General features: G+C 41.2%; 1 protein-coding gene across 11 annotated transcripts in view; it reads left to right on the forward strand.

Moving 5' to 3' along the window:
* The first annotated feature begins 5,012 nt into the window (after positions 1–5,012).
* Positions 5,013–19,171, forward strand: part of LOC115147207 (myosin-10) — a 106,185-nt gene continuing 92,026 nt past the window's right edge. For 9 of the 11 annotated variants that reach the window (XM_029689293.1, XM_029689297.1, XM_029689296.1 and 6 more), the window contains exons 1-2: positions 5,013–5,186; positions 7,017–7,393. In XM_029689293.1, coding sequence (XP_029545153.1) covers positions 7,049–7,393 — 345 coding nt within the window. In that variant the 5' untranslated portion in view covers positions 5,013–5,186; positions 7,017–7,048. Of the gene's footprint in view, positions 5,187–7,016; positions 7,394–19,171 lie in introns of those variants that run through there. The other 2 variants (XM_029689299.1, XM_029689303.1) reach the window with 1 other exon arrangement.

A 19,171-nucleotide genomic window follows, 5' to 3' on the forward strand; every position in this document is an offset into this window, starting at 1 on the left:
GGGAAACCTGTTTCAGTCTTCCAGAGATTTGAGACTGGGACAGAGGTTCACCTTCCAGCAGGACAATGACCCTAAGCATACTGCTAAAGCAACCCTTGAGTGGTTTAAGGGAAAACATTTAAATGTCTTGGAATGGCCTAGTCAAAGCCCAGACCTCAATCCAATTGAGAATCTGTGGTATGACTTAAAGATTGCTGTACACCAGCAGGAACCCATCAAACTTGAAGGAGCTGGAGCAGTTTTGCCTTAAAGAAAGAGCAAAATTCCCAGTGGCTAGATGTGCCGAGCTTATAGAGACATATCCCAAGAGACTTGCAGCGGTAATTGCTGCAAAAGGTGGCTCTACAAAGTATTGACTTTGGGGGGTGAATAGTTATGCACGCTCAAGTTTTCAGTTTTTTTGTCTTATTTCTTGTTTGTTTCACCCAAAAATATTTTGCATCTTCAAGTGGTAGGCATGTTGTGTAAATCGAATGATACAAACCCCCCCAAAAATCTATTTTAATTCCAGGTTGTAAGGCAATCAAATAGGAAAAATGCCAAGGAGAGTGAATACTTTCGCAAGGCAATGTACTTCTGTGTTTTGGGTCGTTGTCCTGTTGCATCACCCAACTGCTGTTGAGCTTCAGTTGGAGGACAGATAGCTTAACATTCTCCTGCAAAATGTCTTGATAAACTTGGGAATTAATTTTTCCGTTGATGATAGCAGCAAAGCAGCCCCAAACCATGATGCTCCCTCCACCATACTTTACAGTTTGGATGAGGTTTTGATGTTGGTGTCCTGTGCCTTTTTTTCTCCACACACAGTGTTGTGTGTTCCTTCCAAACAACTCAACTTTAGTTTAATCTGTCCACAGACTATTTTGTCAGTATTGCTGTGGAACATCCAGGTGCACTTTTGCAAACTTCAGACTTGCAGCAATGTTTTTTTTGGACAGCAGTGGCTTCTTCCGCGGTGTCCTCCCGTGAACACTATTCTTGTTTAGTGTTTTACGTATCGTAGACTCGTCAACAGAGATGTTAGCATGTTCCGGAGATTTCTGTAAGTCTTTAGTTGACACTCTAGGATTCTTCTTAACCTCATTGAGCATTCTGCGCTGTGCTCTTGCAGTCATCTTTGCAGGACAGCCACTCCTAGGGAGAGTAGCAACAGTGCTGAACTTTCTCCATTTATAGACAATTTGTCTTACCGTGGACTGATGAACATCAAGGCTTTTAGAGATACTTTTGTAACCCTTTCCAGCTTTATCCAAGTCAAGAAGTCTTCTGAGATCTCTTTTGTTCGAGGCATGGTTCACATCAGGCAATGCTTCTTGTGAATAGCAAACTCTAATTTTGTGAGTGTTTTTATAGGGCCAGGCAGCTCTAACCAATGTCTCCAATCTCTTCTCATTGATTGGACTCCAGGTTAGCTGACTCCTGACCCCAATTCGCTTTTGGAGAAGTCATTAGCCTAGGGGTTCACATACTTTTTCCAACCTACACTGTGAATGTTTAAATTATGTATTCAATATAGACAAGAAAAATACAATAATTTGTGTGTTATTAGTTCAAGCACACTATGTTTGTCTATTGATGAATATCAGATCAAATTTGATGACCAATTTATACAGAAATCCAATTAACTCCAAAGGGTTCACATACTTTTTCTTGCCACAGTACTAATTCAAGGGTTTTTCTTTATTTTTAGAATTTTCTACAGTGTAGAATAATAGTGAAGACATCAGAACTATGAAATAACACATATGGAATCACGTAGTAACCAAAAACGGGTTAAACAAATCAAAATATATTTTATATTTGAGATTCTTCAAAGTAGCCACCCTTTGCCTTGATGACAGCTTTACACACTCTGGCATTCTCTCAACCAGCGTCATGAGACATGCATTTCCAACAGTCTTGATGGAGTTCCCACGTATGCTAAACACTTGTTGGCTGCTTTTCCTTCACTCTGCAGTCCAACTGATCTCAAATCATCTCAATTGGGTTGAGGTCGGGTGATTGTGGAGGGCAGGTCATCTAATGCAGCACTCCATCACTCCTTCTTGGTCAAATAGCCCTTACACAGCCTGGAGGTGTGTTGGGTAATTGTCCTGTTGAAAAACAAATGATAGTCCCACTAAGTGCAAACCAGATGGGATGGCATTTCACTGCAGAATGCTGTGGTAGCCATGCTGGTTAAGTGTGACTTGAATTCTAAATAAATCACAGACAGTGTCACCAGCAAAGCACCCCCACACCTTCACACCTCCTCCTCCATAATTCACGGTGGGACCCACACATCCGTTCACCTACATCCGTTCACCTTATCCTGTCACGTCCTGACCAGTAATAGGGGTTATTTGTTATTGTAGTTTGGTCAGGACGTGGCAGAGGGTATTTGTTTTATGTGGTTCGGGGTGGTTGTGTGTTTAGTGGTGTGTTTGATGTATTATTCCGGGTTTTGGGCACTGGTCTATGTTAATGTATTTCTATGTTTAGTCTAGTTCTTTGTATTTCTATGTTTAGTTAATTGGGGATTGGACTCTCAATTGGAGACAGGTGTTTTCTAGTTGCCTCTGATTGAGGGTCCTATATATAGGTATGTGTTTGTTTTAGTGTTTTGTGGGAGATTGTGCTATGTATAGCTCTGTGCCTTACCGGCCTGTTATTTGTCGTTGTGTTTTTTTGTGTACGTATTTATTTTGGTTTACCTTCTTTGTCCGTTTAAATAAAAGAAGATGAGTGCACATTTCCCCGCTGCGTCTTGGTCCACTTTACCCTACAACAACCGTGACATATCCGTTCATCTCAAATTTGGACTCATCAGACCAAAGGACAGATTTCCACCGGTCTAATGTCCATTGCTTGTGTTTCTTGGCCCAATTGCTTGTGTTTCTTCTTATTGGTGTCCTTTAGTAGTGGTTTATTTTCAACAATTCGACCATGAAGGCCTGATTCACGTAGTCTCCTCTGAACTGTTGATGTTGAGATGTGTCTGTAACTTGATCTCTGTGAAGCATTTATTTGGGATAAAATTTGGGCTGGTAACTCTAATGAACTTATCCTCATCAGCAGAGGTAACTCTGGGTCTTCCTTTCCTGTGGCGGTCCTCATGAGAGCCAGTTTCATCATAGCGCTTGATGGTTTTTGCGACTGCACTTGAAGAAACTTTCAATGTTCTTTAAATGTTCTGTATTGACTGACCTTCATGTCTTAAAATAATGATGGACTGTCGTTTCTCTTTGCTTATTTGAGCTGTTCTTGCCATAATATGGACTTGTTCTTTTACCAAAAAGGACTATCTTCTGTATACCACCCCTACCTTGTCACAACACAACTGATGGGCTCAAACGCATTAACAAGGTTCACCTGTTAATTTAAATGCATTCCAGGTGACTACCTCATGAAGCTGGTTGAGAGAATGCCAAGAGTGTGCAAAGCTGTCATCAAGGCAAAGGGTGGCTACTTTGAAGAATCTCAAATATAAAATATATTTTTTTAAACACTTTTTTGGTTACTACATGATCCATGTGTTATTTCCTATTTTTGATGTCTTCACTATTATTCTAAAATGTAGAAAATAGAAAAAAATAAAGGAAAACCCTTGAATGAGTAGGTGTGTCCAAACTTTTACTGGTATCTTATATATTTTTGTATAATTTACAAGTCCAAAAATGGATGTAGCAACTACAGATTGGCCATTTAAGTCTATCAAAATTGTGTAAGTTTGAGCATGTGTCCATTAGGACTATGGATTTAAAAAGAATCCCAGCATGAATTAGATTGAGTAATAAAAGCCCCACTTTGATTCCATAGGGTTGGATCCGCACTATGCAGCTGTTGCAAGAGCGTATTTTTCACTGGCTGTCCACTGGTTTCAAAAAGTTTAGTGAACAGCCATCCACAACAACCACAAATTGGATAATCTTTGGATGCCGACAGCAGTCGCACAATTGGAAGACATAGTTTGTAGCCTACGAAATCCTATTCCTGCTCGTTTCCCGCGATCCATCAAACACATTTGGTGTGTCATCATAGTGGTCTCTGGTTTGTGGCCAGACTCACTCAGGTGGAACAAACTTAAACTTGCGCCTTTTTTCAAAACTGATTTGAATGTCATTGAGAAAACAGAGAAGTGTCAAATATTTTTTTCCGCAAACATACTTTCTGAATTTAAAAGTAATCCTCGAAGTAATCATCAAGTTAGTTTTTTTAAAGAAATTTGTAATCTGATTACAGTATTGTTGCTGGTAACATAACGGTTTACTGTTACCGTTTTCTGTAATCATTTACATGTAATCTGTTACTCCCCAACCCTGCTGATTTCATAATATGAATTGTAACCTTAAAATTGAAACATTTGTTACATGTTTCGTTAATATTTTTGTTCAGTATAGTAGTCAAGGAGTGGACAAAAGACTTCTGATTTGTGATGATGGGATGTTGTTTTCTCATCGTTTTATACAAATGTATAGTCTAATAACCCAATAGTCTAATATAGTGGGTTATAAAGTATACATAATAAATGGGGACATAGTTATGAGTCCATATCACATTAGTTGATAGGCTACAAATCAAACAAATACATGTACCTTGCTGTTCAAGGAAGAATATCGTAATTTGCGTGTAATAATCAATTGAAAGGCATTTTGTTGTGGGAGATGCTTTACCACTTCATCACAATAATTTGAGCGGAAAGGTGCAAACAAAATTATGGGATGGAGAATTCATATTCAGAGGATGTGGTGTGTGATGGACATGTCAAAGACCAGTGAATGGGCCTTTTTCGTTTGATATTATCCAATTATTATCAAATGTATTCACTGCATGTTTCTCATGGCAGCATCCACCCGTCTGCAGGTGAAACGTCATGGCTCGGGCGGATAATCATGTATATCAAGGTTTTCAAATGGGAAGAATTTCAACCAATCGCCTGTAGACTTCAGGCGGTGGAATCCAATCATATTTGATCTTTGAATAGTGGGTGTGCCACACGGCTGGTCCTAGAGGCGGGAATAGAAAAGTGCTGCATGGCGAGTTTGGTTGAGAAGAAGTTGGATGGTTGGGGTGTACCACTGATGAGAAGCGGCCGAAAAAAGGGAATATTTGCAGAAATTTCAAAGAATACTGAGGAAAATTACTTTGTTCTGCTTACAATCAGTATATTCATAAAAGTGTCTGACTTTCATTATCATCTGCACCAGGTGAGTTTATTAGAGTCGTTTTCCTGAGGGATGCCGGGGTGGCTAGCTGGCTAACGGATTATTTTGCCATGACTTTTCAACGATGGAGGACCTCAACCTTGCTGGCTAGTTGACACTAAACTAGCTAGCTAGCTAACATGCTCAATTGTTTCAATGACATTTTCTAGATAAAAAAAATAAAATCAATTGGATTAAGTTATCGTTTTCATAATAGCAAACTAATTGATATGCTCATTATAGGAACATTCTAAAATGTCTTTCCAGCTATACATTTCAGTGATGGTGCATGCAGCGCGAGGACCCTAAACTGTATCAGAACTCCTGAGTCCTTTTGATGTTCATTGCTTTAGCTTGTGCTAAACATATGGTATTTTAACACATTCATGTACTGCTCGGTTATGATAATAGAAGTTTAACTTTTATTTAGAAATGCAATATTGTATAAACTATGCTCATCAATGCAGCTAAATACAGAGCTTGCCCGACAATGTTAGCTAACGTTACCTAGCTAACATTACAGCAAGAATCAGTTTGACGTGGGCAATGCATATTATTCTAACCACGTTTACTCGGCAAGTTTATCAGCGAAGGGCTTGGTAATTTCAACAAGGGCTGGCAATGCCTTGGCTGGATGACTTGTTTTGGCGTGCGGTCAGATATCATAGCGGTTTTCTGAGACGTAGAGAGGGGATGCAGTGGCACGACAGTACGCTTAGCAGCACCCTGATCCCTCTATCCAGTGATCTGGCCCAGTTTCGGGTTGAAGCAACACGGTGTAAACACCTTGCTAGCCGTCATCAGCTGAAGCTGGCTTGCCCAGTTGTGTGACCGGCGTCAACATATCTCTTGATTTTCTGTCAATATTCTCAAGTATAGCCTAATCTACTCGAGCCATATGCTTTATCAAAAGTTCATATAGTTTTCAGAAAATGGTCCCACTATCGGTCTAGAAATGCTGAATAGCTCATGTCAGCGGTAATATACTATTACAATAAGATAGTGTTATCGGAGTTGATGACATCATATCCCAATCATTCTTATCACAGTAAGAAATTACATGGCACACTTGGCTACTACCTGGATCAGGAAGTGTGCTTGGTTGCTTCTTCCTATTTTGTCTGGTCTAGTCAGCTTAATCAGACTCTGTAAACACTAGATACTGATACAAAATCTGGCGGTGGTGGTCTGTGAAGCCTTTCAGCAGGGCTGGGCTACATGGAAGACTGCAATTCCTCCACTCCTCCCTGGATGCTTCAGGCGAGGATATATTATGTTGTTTTTCTGCAGTCATGGTGCGAAGGAGGCTGAAGTGTTCTCCAAACACTGATCTAGGGTCAGCTTTCCCTCTTGGCTCCCTTCCAATCCCTAGCCTAGCTGAACTGGAAGAAGTCATGCATATGCAGTGTATGACAGACAGACCGTGAATCTATCTCTGTAGAGGGAGAGCCTCTAGTCTACCCACACATAGCTTGGCTCAGACATCAGGGTGATAATTGTCATGTGTGCTGTCTGAGGAAAGTCTCTTTTTGAGGGAGTTGGTGAGAGGGACACACGGAGGGTACTGTACTTGGACTGGGAGTGTGTTACTGTAGGAGAGAGTCTGATTTACAAGGAGACTAACCTCAGAACTCAGCTCAGCTGTCTGTTGTTCTGGTATTTATGCTCCAGATTTTGAGGATTACTGATACTCTGTATCCCAAACTACCCCTGGGCATCACATTCATCATTAGATCTACAGGAGAGGTTTGGTAGGGGCTAGGGGTCGACCTGAGTTTTTAAATAATGGGTATAACTCAACCAATGTGTTAATTGTTTGTGTCTCCCGTCCAGGTGTCCTAGTGTGTTCTGGTTGTACCCCAGAGATGGCACAGCGGAGCGGGCAGGAGGACCCGGAGCGGTACCTGTTCGTGGACCGCGCCGTGGTCTGCAACCCGGCCACGCAGGCTGACTGGACGGCCAAGAAGCTCGTATGGATCCCCTCGGAGCGCCACGGCTTCGAGGCGGCCAGCATCCGCGAGGAGCGTGGCGACGAGGTGGTGGTGGAGCTGGCTGAGAACAGCAAGAAGGCCATGGTGAACAAGGACGATATCCAGAAGATGAACCCTCCCAAGTTCAGTAAGGTGGAGGACATGGCTGAGCTCACGTGTTTGAACGAGGCTTCAGTGCTGCACAACCTCAAGGACCGCTACTACTCTGGCCTCATCTATGTAAGTAGGATAGAAGTCCTGCTTTTGACTTCTGACTTGAGAAAGCCAGGTGTAGGCTTCTTTACCTTACATTGATATCTTATTGAAGTGGACCAGTAGCCTTTCCCTTCCCTTTTTGGTATATTGTACCCAACTACCCATCACATCAATCAGCATTGTCCAATACCAAACCCACAGAGACCCCCAAAACCATTTGTCCTTAGATACACCACCATATCCCAGGGTTCTAATAAGTTGGCAATGACATTAGCAATGTCCCAGATATCCAGCGTTTCCCTTGTGATTACGGTCCACTTAGTGACATGACATGCATTCCTGGAATAGATGGAATGTCAGTTAGCCGTCTGAGACCCAGAGAGAAGGGAGGACAACTGTGATTGCCTCCACAGTTCCACAGCACCAGCTATTCCTGTGGTACTCTCCCCAGGTGGCTGTGATAAGAGGCAGAGGGACAGCTCGGGGGATGAGGTCATTTTGGGATGTTATTGAAGCAGAGGTTTTATGAGGGAATCTGTGAGGGATTTCATGTTTTTTTTTAAAGGTTTTTATGGCTTATGGAGTGGTCCTAGTTAATAGCTTGTTGGCTGATGTGGGAATATGTAATTAGTTCCCATGGGTTGCATTTTCAGCTCTCTAACCCTGACCCCTCTCAATAACATGCTGACCAGACCGGACACGTCGCGTGAGCGAGCGTCGCAAAATAAATGTTGAAATCCATGTTATTCAATTATTGCACCCACACTGCTCGCGCACGCCAACGAGCGTCTGCGATGCCAATTGCTAAAATAGAACTCCTTTCAGATCGCGCTGAAAGTCCTGCCTCTCCCATCTCCTCATTGGTTTATAGAAGCAGGTACCCACGTGCCATCTCCTCATTGGTTATACCCACGTGGGTGATTGAAAGATGAAATGTTTTGCCGGTTGTCGTGGTAAAAGTGTAGATGTCAATCACCATATAAGTTCAAAGATGAAAAAGCCTGGAAGGAGGAGAGATGACTAGAAATGATTCGGTTGGCCGTTTTATGTGTGGATTAATTGTCGGAGTAGAGGACCTTGTGCATTTCAGGTAAAATAACAACTCAATGTTTATATCCCAGGACATATTAGCTAGCAACAGCAAGCTAGCTAAATAGGACAAATTAGCTGGCAAGTGCAAGTTAACTAGCTAAATTGCCATACATGTTTAATGCTTTTCGACCTGTCCCCAAATGAATGTAATTGGTTCAGAGTTTGTTTTGATATTTTAACCTGCGTGTCGTGATCGTGTTTGGTGTAGGGGGACAAAATACATTTATGCACCATAGCGGATGATGGTGCAAGCGCGCAGCCGGTTTGGGTTCCGTGTTACAAACATTAACACGCTCCAATGCTTTAGGGCAGGGTTCACCAACTGGTGGCCCACGACCCGATTAAATGTTTTTGGGGGTTATTTTATTTGTTATCTTGTTTTATTGTTGGACATAGCTAAAATACTGTTAAAACACCAGGAAATCAACTCCAAGTGATTTTAATTTTGGAAATATGTTCAAGTATTCCCACACATAATAGAGAGAAACATGGGATCGTGTAGAAATGGTTTGAAATTATTTAGTTTTAGTCAAATATTATATCTGTTTGAGCTTCTTGCTACAAATGATTTGTAATTATGTACCAGCCCCCCGACCATCTGGTCAATCATCTTTTGGGGATGATCCCTACTAGTAACAAAGTGGGCCATTTTGTCATAGTAACTGACCTGTTAGAAATGACAAGAAGACCTCTCGACCCAAACCCTGTGCCCCGTCCAACACAATCCCCGGCAGGGGCTGGATTGCTAGGTGAGCACCAGGCTTTAGTGAGGCCCTGTCGGTGCTCCATCCATCCATGTGGCTAGTAGTGCTAATGTAATGGCTCCCTGCCAATGGGCCTGATCTGCAGTAATCAGCCAGCCAGGGAGGGAGGCTCGTGCTGAGTCATTCACACAGACTAACTGTACCGCCTTCACAGGGCTCTTTGTCTGCCTGCAGATAAGCAACAGCTGGCCCTGAATAACTGGCATATTTTCAACCTTCAGTAGTACTGTACCTAACCCACTACTTGATTAAAAAATAACTCCCTGTCAAGTAGGGCTGACCACATTTAGTCAACTGGTCGATTGTTTGGTCGTAAATAGATTTAGTTTTTCATGATGCACAAGACACCTGCCTATTTTGCGCCTGTCCACAGAGATGGCACAGTCCATCCCTCTTATGACATGTGCTACTGATATAGTAAATGGTTATATAATGTAAGAATAATGGTGCAACACTAATAAATATATTATTTTATAACAAATGCACTTTCTCCCGTGAGGGATAGCGGTCGCTGTCCGTGGTTCTGAAACATAATCTTCAGGGCGCTGTTGAATTGGCGCCTTTCTCTATATGTTGCTTAGTGCATAATGGCGTAGTTAACCAGCATGTTGGTGTTGAGAACAATGCGGCGGAGGCAGCAGCGGAGTGAGGAAACGAGGAAGCAGCCCTTGCCTTAATTGTCTAAGAAAATTGAGGAGAGAGGAAACCCCAACTTTATTAGGTCTATAATCAGTAGTCTAACTGTTAAACGTGCCTGACTTTATAAATCATCCATATATATCTACATTATATAACCAATAAGACAGATCCTGCTTCTGTTGCCAGAATGAGTGTTTGTTTAGTAGCCTATTGATTCTGTGAGCATCAAGCCTCATGCAACCTTAAAATGTAGAATAAAGCAATTTCACAAATTCGGCTGTTTTTAATCTTTGCTGTGCTGTAATAAAGTCTTTACAATTTTTTTTTCGTTAGAACAGAGTCTGGTATTACATTTAATTTATTTACTGTTTACACTGTTCCAAACGGGCAGAAAAATTATATGGTAATCTAACAGCTCCTGTTTGTCACACATAATGTGCACGCAGCGCTCGCTCCTATAGCCTCCTTTTTCTTGATCATCTTGTTCTTATTTTTATTGTTACAATTATTATTATGATCACCTTTACAATAAGTAATGTCATTATCATCTGAAACCCTACCTCTTCAAACAGTATCTTAAATAATCCTCCTCAACTCAACCCCCCCACCAAAAAAAATATAAACCGAACCCCTCTGACTGCTCTGACTACTGCTACATTATTGAGGAAAAATGTACTTTCTATGCCTGTGAAAAATGATATGGTAATCTAGCAGTTCCTGTTTGTCACACATAATCTGCACGCAGCTCTCGCTCCTAAACAATGATAATATTGTGATCTAAAAGCATCTGTTTGGGACACAATACTCACACAGCGCTTGTTCCTATATCCCCTTCTTTTTCTTCTTTTCCAATAGTTTCCACAACTAAGTCAAATGTCTTCCACACATCTGACTTCCCCTTTCCCTCCTGAGCAATTCCCCTGTTTTCTTTTTCCTGTCCTCCGCATCCATTTTGCTGTCACATGTGTTATGATGTTCTGAGTTTGTTATAACAAATGTATTGAAGTGATTATGATAGGCTATAGGTCAGGACCTATTGGTCACGTGCATGCAATGTATACATGTTTCACGTGCGGACAGCGCGATAAACACTTGCAGTGGTGCCTGTTCACAGAGGCACTCGCTGTAATTTCTTTTTAATCTATGCCAGGAACAGTTGTTTTTTTGGTAGTTACCTGACTTGCTCAAGGGAAGAACGGCAGATTTTTTCACCTTGCCGGCTCATGCATTCGAACCAGCGACCTTTCAGTTACTGGACCAATGCTCTTAACCACTAGGCTGCCCCTAGGCTACGCAACTGAGCCTCTTTAATCCGCAGGTTAGCAATGCTAACAGGTACATGTAAAATCCCATAGAGAATACTAACTAAATGCTAACGAGAGCATTTACGAACATTTTATACATTTTATCCTAAACTATTGGCAGGACAGCCATCCCAGCTATTAAAGTTATACAAGTAACAAAAGAATGCTACTCACAGTTTGCTGCATGAACAAAACAAAATATTAGACAGCAAGGCTCTTGATCAGGGTCTCCGTTAGCACTTAATAGCTGCCTTTTGGCCAATAAAAATGTTTTAACGCAGAGAAATAAAATCGGCACCAGCCTGTCCTTGGCATTGAGAAGAAAAAAATTCCCATAGAAAAATAATGCTTTTTAGCCTATTCATTGATGGAAATACTAGTCGATGTAAATACATTTGACTAGTCATGCTTATTGGTCTATAGGTTTATTTGCATAATTTAGTGCAATGAAATTGGCGCTTGTGTATATTTGTTATGTATCTTATTTAGCACACACGCATAGCATACAGATACAGAGCTTTTAAACGGTAAATCTGTCAGACAGCGCTTTTATAAGCCCAATCATTGCACATTAATTCTAAATGCAATGGCGTGTTAAAAATAGTTTTGATGGCCACAATTTAAAAAGAGCTACTCTTTTTATTTCTCAACGGAAGGCAGGCTTCATCATCGCCAGTATGCATTTGGAAAACATATACTTAATTGTTTGAAACCTGAACATTTTACTACATATTATGAGGAATGTTTTGCCTTGCTTCAAAGTCGCCGAGGCAAATTTGACCATATTCGTGGAGGCAATTACTTTCATAAAGACTTCCATATGCCATTGAAACCAGTAGCCTATTGTTTCATAAAGACTTCCATATGCCATTGAAACCAGTAGCCTATTGTTTTATAAAGACTTCCATATGCCATTGAAACCAGTAGCCTATTGTTTCATAAAGACTTCCTTCCATATGCCATTGAAACCAGTAGCCTATTGTTTTATAAAGACTTCCTTCCATATGCCATTGAAACCAGTAGCCTATAGTTTCATAAAGACTTCCATATGCCATTGAAACCAGTAGCCTATAGTTTCATAAAGACTTCCTTCCATATGCCATTGAAACCAGTAGGCTATTGTTTTATAAAGACTTCCATATGCCATTGAAACCAGTAGCCTATAGTTTCATAAAGACTTCCATATGCCATTGAAACCAGTAGCCTATAGTTTCATAAAGACTTCCATATGCCATTGAAACCAGTAGCCTATTGTTTCATAAAGACTTCCTTCCATATGACATTGAAACCAGTAGCCTATTGTTTTATAAAGACTTCCATATGCCATTGAAACCAGTAGCCTATAGTTTCATAAAGACTTCCATATGCCATTGAAACCAGTAGCCTATTGTTTTATAAAGACTTCCATATGCCATTGAAACCAGTAGCCTATTGTTTTATAAAGACTTCCATATGCCATTGAAACCAGTAGCCTATTGTTTTATAAAGACTTCCATATGCCATTGAAACCAGTAGCCTATAGTTTCATAAAGACTTCCATATGCCATTGAAACCAGTAGCCTATTGTTTCATAAAGACTTCCTTCCATATGACATTGAAACCAGTAGCCTATTGTTTTATAAAGACTTCCATATGACATTGAAACCAGTAGGCTATTGTTTTATAAAGACTTCCATATGCCATTGAAACCAGTAGCCTATTGTTTTATAAAGACTTCCATATGCCATTGAAACCAGTAGCCTATTGTTTTATAAAGACTTCCATATGCCATTGAAACCAGTAGCCTATTGTTTTATAAAGACTTCCATATGCCATTGAAACCAGTAGCCTATTTCTCTCATGTTCTATTGGTTTTCAACGTTCTTTCATTGTCCAGTAGCCAAAGGGACGATCCTAGTCATTTTAGCAACCCATGCTAGTTGTTGCATATTAGAATTCCCCAATTTCTAAATTTCATTATGAAACAAATTTTCACACGTAGCCTACTGCCTTGTGCGCATTGCTGTGGTTATAATGTGAAGAAATAATTGTTTATCAACATTTTAAGCTAAATGTTCTGATCTGTTGCATCAGACTCATTGCTTTCAAATTTTTTCTAGGCCTAGGCCTCCTGCTGGTTGTATGGATTTGGGATCTATTGTCTCACAACTGTCATAGTCTGTTTGGGCTATTTCTTTCTCGACAAGCTGACCAATAGAATAGGTCAACTTTTCTAGTATGAGGAGTACCGTAATTTCCGGACTATTAAGCGCACCTGAATATAAGCCGCACCCACTGAATTTAAAAAATATATATTATTTTGAACATAAATAAGCCGCACATGTCTATAAGCCGCAGGTGCCTACCGGTACATTGAAACCAATTAACTTTACACAGGCTTTAACGAAACACGGCTTGTAACAAAAATAAATAGGCTTTAACGAAACACGGCTTGTAACAAAAAATAAACAATTAGCAGTAAGCTTTAGTTGTCTTTTTGCACTGAGTCAATTCCTCACGCTGCTGTTTCCAACGTCTTATCATCGACTCATTAAGACCAAGCTCCCGTGCAGCAGCTCTATTTCCTTTTCCAACAGCCAGATCAATCGCCTTCAACTTGAAAGCTGCATCATATGCATTTCTCCGTGTCTTTGCCATGATGAGGGTGACAAAATGACTACCGTAATCAGAATGATGGGAAGTTTGAGAGTGCTCGATTTATTCTAAACAGTAAACAAAAAAGTTGTTTGACCTTAACCCGTTCGGCAATTTCATTGGTCTAATGAAAGCTTCATGCCGCCAAAAAACTGAGCACGTCACAGAATGTGTTTTAAAAAAAATAAATAAATTGAAAGCGGGAAAAATCCATATATTAGCCACGTCACTGTTTAAGCCGCGAGGTTCAAAGCCTGGGAAAAAATATAGTCCGGAATTTACGGTAGTAGATTGACGGGCTTTTGATTTTGCTGTTCGTTACGCATCTTGTTAGCTGAGGAAAAGTAAATGTAACATCTTCAAAGTGTGCAGTGGAATTCAGTAAGAAGGATGCACGTCGTTGCATCCTCAACTTGCATGTTCTGTTAAGATAAATTACCATCATCTAAATGGGATTTCTGTCATTCTGAGCAACGTGGGTGGACGCCCTAATCAGGTTACGCACCCAATTGATATGGGTCCGGGTAAATTAAAATGGTGCCAGTCAAATGATCAGGGTCACATTTTCCTAATGGAAACCCTGCTCTTGATCCAGGATTCTCTGCTGTTACCAAACGAAGAAGCTAACCACTAAATTAGCAAACAAAATTCACAACTGCAGAGCATTTAGCAACTTTTAGACAGTTAACTTAGTTATAAGTAATCTAGCTGGCAAACATTTAGTTGTGAATGTAACTACATTACCTGGCGCGTGCTGCACAACAGCGTGTGACTCACAAGGCTCCGGTCTGTCGTTGTTGTGTGCTTGTAAACAAACACCACGTGACTGGGGACTACCGGTAAGCTTCATTATGAAAAATGTGACAAGTGAAATGAAGAACGCAATCTTCTTGATCTCCTAACTTATTGCACAAGTTGAGTGCAGGTATTTACTTAAAGTAGCTACAAATATTAAAACGTGTTAAACTTCAAAGAAATAGTTTCAATGGTAATGACGGTATTGAAAAAACATCCTGTGAACTATTTCCATATACCCCAGTATACGTATATACGGTATACTGCCCAAACCTAATCTGGATGCCTTTGTCGCTCTTCCATTTCCCTGTCTCTTGCTCTCTCCCTCCTTGTCTCTCCCTCCATCTCTTTCTCTCTCTCCATCTCTTTTAAAACATTTAATCTAACCTCCTTAGGCGTCATAGTTTGTTATGTTTTCACATTTCCTCAGATCAAGTAAAGCAATGCATGAGTTACCAGGGGAGAAGTAGACTACTGCAATTAGTAGTTAGCATGTCATGACAGCCTAGAAGCAGGATATGCTGCCTGCAGAGAAGTTTATTTCTATTCTAGACAATTACACCCTGACACAGTTTGGAGGGGGAGAACTTAATTTTATTCCGAGAGCTTTATATTATATATAGTGCATTTGGAAAGTATTCAGACCCCTTGACTTTTTCCACATTTTGTTACGTTACAGCCTGATTCAAAAATTGATAAAATAGTTTTTTCCCCTCATCTATCTACACACAATACTCCATAATGACTAAACAAAAAACGTGTTTGTAGAAATTTGTGCGAATGTATTAAAAATAAAAATGGCATATTTACATAATTATTCAGACCCTTTACGCAGTACTTTGTTGAAACACCGTTGACAGTGATTACAGCCTCGATTCTTCTTGGGTATGATGCTACAAGCTTGGCACCTGTATTTGCGGAGTTTCTCCCATTTTTCTGTGCAGATCTTCTCAAGCTCTGTCAAGTTGGATGGGGAGCGTCGCTGCACAGCTATTTTCAGGTCTCTAGAGATGTTAGATTGGGTTCAAGTCTGGGCTCTGGCTGGGCCACTCAAGGACATTCAGAGACTTGTCCTGAAGCCACTCCTGCGTTGTTTTGGCTGTATGCTTAGGGTCGTTGTCCCGTTGGAAGGTGAACCTTCGCCCCCCCAGTCTAAGGTCCTGAGCACTCTGGAGCTGGTTTTCATCAAGGATCTCTCTGTACTTTGCTCCGTTCATTTTTCCCTCAATCCAGAGGGAAAAATGTCTCCCAGTCCCTGCCGCTGAAAAACATCCCCAAAGCATGATGCTGCCACCACCATGCTTCACCGTAGGGATGGTGCCAGGTTTTCTCCAGACGTGATGCTTGGTATTCAGGCCAAATAGTTCAATCTTGGTTTCATCAGACCAGAGAATCTTGTTTCTCATGGTCTGAGAGTCCTTTAGGTACCTTTTGGCAAACTCCAAGCGGGCTGATGTGTGCCTTTTACTGAGGAGTTACTTCTGTCTGGCCACTCTACTATAAAGGCCTGATTGGAGTGCTGTAGAGATCGTTGTCCTTCTGGAAGGTTCTCCCTTCTCCATACAGGAAATCTAGAGCTCTGTCAGAGTGACCATCGGGTTCTTGGTCACCTACCTGACCAAGGCCCTTCTCCCTTGTTTGCTCAGTTTGGCTGGGCGGCCAGCTCTAGGAAGAGTCTTAGGTGGTTCCAAACTTCTTCTATTTAAGAATGATGTAAGCCACTGTGCTCTTGGGGACCTTCAACGCTGCAGACATTTTGTGGTACCGTTCCCCAGATCTGTGCCTCGACACAATCCTGTTTCGGAGCTCTACAGACAATTCCTTCGACCTCATGGCTTGGTTTTTGCTCTGACATGCACTGTCAAAACCTGTTCTGTCAAAACCTGTTCTCTTGTTCATTGTGGGGTATTGTGGGTAGATTGATGAGGGGGAAAAAGATTTCATATATTTTAGAATAAGGCTGTAATGTAACAAAATGTGGAAAAAGGGAAGGGGTCTGAATAATTTCTGAATGCGCTGTATATCTAGATATTATATAGAGGATATTATGTAGAGGACATGATATACAGCTCTGGAAAAAATTAAGAGACAGCTGCAAAATTATCAGATTCTCAGGTTTTACTATTTATAGGTATGTGTTTGGGTAAAATGAACATTTTTGTTTTATTATATAAACTACTGACAACATTTCTCCCAAAATACAAACATTGTCATTTATTTGCAGAACATGGTCAAAATAACAAAAACGTTGCAGTGTTGTCAGACCTCGAATAAATAAAATAAGTTCATAATCATTTTTAAACAACACAATACGAATGTTTTAACTTTGGAATAGTTCAGAAATCAGTATTTGGTGGAATAACCCTGATTTTCAATCACAGCTTTCATGCATCTTGGCATGCCCTCCACCAGTCTTTCACGTTGATGTTGGGTGACTTTATGCCATTTCTGGCGCAAAACTTCAAGCAGCTCAGCTTTGTTTGATGGCTTGTGACCATCCATCTTCTTGATCACATTTCAAGGGTTTTCAATGGGGTTCAGGTCTGGAGATTGGGTTGGCCATGACAGGGTCTTGATCTGGTGGTCCTCCATCCACATCTTGATTGACCTGGCTGCGTGTCATGGAGTATTGTCCTGCTGGAAAAAAAACAATCCTCAGAGTTGGGGAACATTGTCAGAGCAGATGGAAGCAAGTTTTCTTCCAGGTCAACCTTGTACGTGGTTTGATTCATGCGTCCTTCACAAAGACAAATCTGTCCGATTCCAGCGTTGCTGAAGCACCTCCAGATCATCACTGATCCTCCACCAAATTTCACAATGAGTGCGAGACCTGGAGAGGCCTACAAGCCAGTGTCTCAGCAAGGTCTTTCCCAGGCCGAAATTTCAAGGCAAACAGGGGTTTCCAGATGTGCTGTCAAAGCTCTTTTGAAGAAGCACAAAGAAGCACAAACGGGCAACGTTGAGGACTGTAGACGCAGTGGTTGGCCAAGGAAACTTACTGCAGCAGATGAAAGACACATCATGCTTACTTCTCTTCACAATCAGAAGATGTCCAGCAGTGCCATCAGCTCAGAATTGGCAGAAAACAGTGGGACCCTGGTACACCCATCTAGTGTCCAGAGAAGTCTGGTCAGAAGTGGCCTTCATGGAAGACTTGTGGCCAAAAAGCCATACCTCCAACGTGGAAACAAGGCCAAGCAACTCAACTATGCACGAAAACACAGGAACTGGATGCATAAAAATGGCAGCAGGTGCTCTGGACTGATGAGTCAAAATTTGAAATATTTGTTTAGCAGAAGGCAGTTTGTTCGCCGAAGGGCTGGAGAGCGGTACATGAATGAGTGTCTGCAGGCAACAGTGAAGCATGGTGGAGGTTCCTTGCAAGTTTAGGGCTGCATTTCTGCAAATGGAGTTGGGGGTTTGGTCAGAATGAATGGTCTCCTCAATGCTGAAAAGTACAGGCAACTTATCCATCATGCAATACCATCAGGGAGGCATCAGATTGGCTAAAATTTATTCTGCAGCAAGACAACGACCCCAAACATACAGCAAAAGTCATTAAGAACTATCTTCAGCGTAAAGAATAACAAGGAGTCCTGGAAGTGATGGTATGGCCCCCACAGAGCCCTGATCTCAACATCATCAAGTCTGTCTGGGTTTACATGAAGAGAGAGTACTTGAGGCTGCCTAAATCCACAGAAGAACTGTGGTTAGTTTTCCAAGATGTTTGGGCCAACCTACCTGCTGAGTTTCTTCAAAAACTGTGTGCAAGTGTACCTAGAAGAATTGATGCGGTTTTGAAGGCAAAGCTTGGTCACACCAAATATTGATTTGATGAAGATTTTTCTTCTGTTCATTCACTTTGCATTTTGTTAATTGATAAATATAAACTATTAACATGTCTATTTTTGAAAGCATTCTTACGTTAGTTTTTTCCACACCTGCCTAAAACTTTTGCCCAGTACTGTATGTTTTGGTTGATGTTTGATCCTGTGACTGTTAATGACTCTCAGGTCACAGTGTAAAAGAAAATGTCTCCTCTGTCTCTCTGGTGGTGCTGAAGGATATTGGTTTGTTTTTGCGAGGCTGTGCATTGCAGTTTCTTTCTTGTAAAATAGGTTTTATATGCACTCCGTTCATAAAAGAACAACACCGAGGTTTACAGGGAGCTCTGCCTATCCTTAACTCTCTTGGTGGCACATGTTCTTGACCCCTGGCTACCCTATGCTAATGAGATAGAATGTTATAGGCTGAGAACTGTAGGACTCTCAGAGCCAAAGATGGTTAATAAGCATGATGTGTGCCGACCAGGTCAAGATCCCCTCCTTGCAATCCAATACAGTAGAGGCCAGGGACATTTCATAGGGAACAGTCCCACTTTGAAACTGCCACTGACTCAATCCTCAACAACGCTGATGTGCCTCAGGTGCGTATTGAACAGAGGCTGTTGAGGGGTAAGGAAGGACACTTGCCTCCAGATGTCTGTTTTTGGTAGTACTGACATTTTTTTCCTGTGAGATCAATGCGCACGTTGCACAGTTTTTCTAGAAATTAATCAGATACAGCCTGAACTG

The sequence above is a fragment of the Salmo trutta genome, chromosome 14, assembly GCF_901001165.1.
Source record: "Salmo trutta chromosome 14, fSalTru1.1, whole genome shotgun sequence".
Lineage (NCBI taxonomy): Eukaryota > Metazoa > Chordata > Actinopteri > Salmoniformes > Salmonidae > Salmo > Salmo trutta.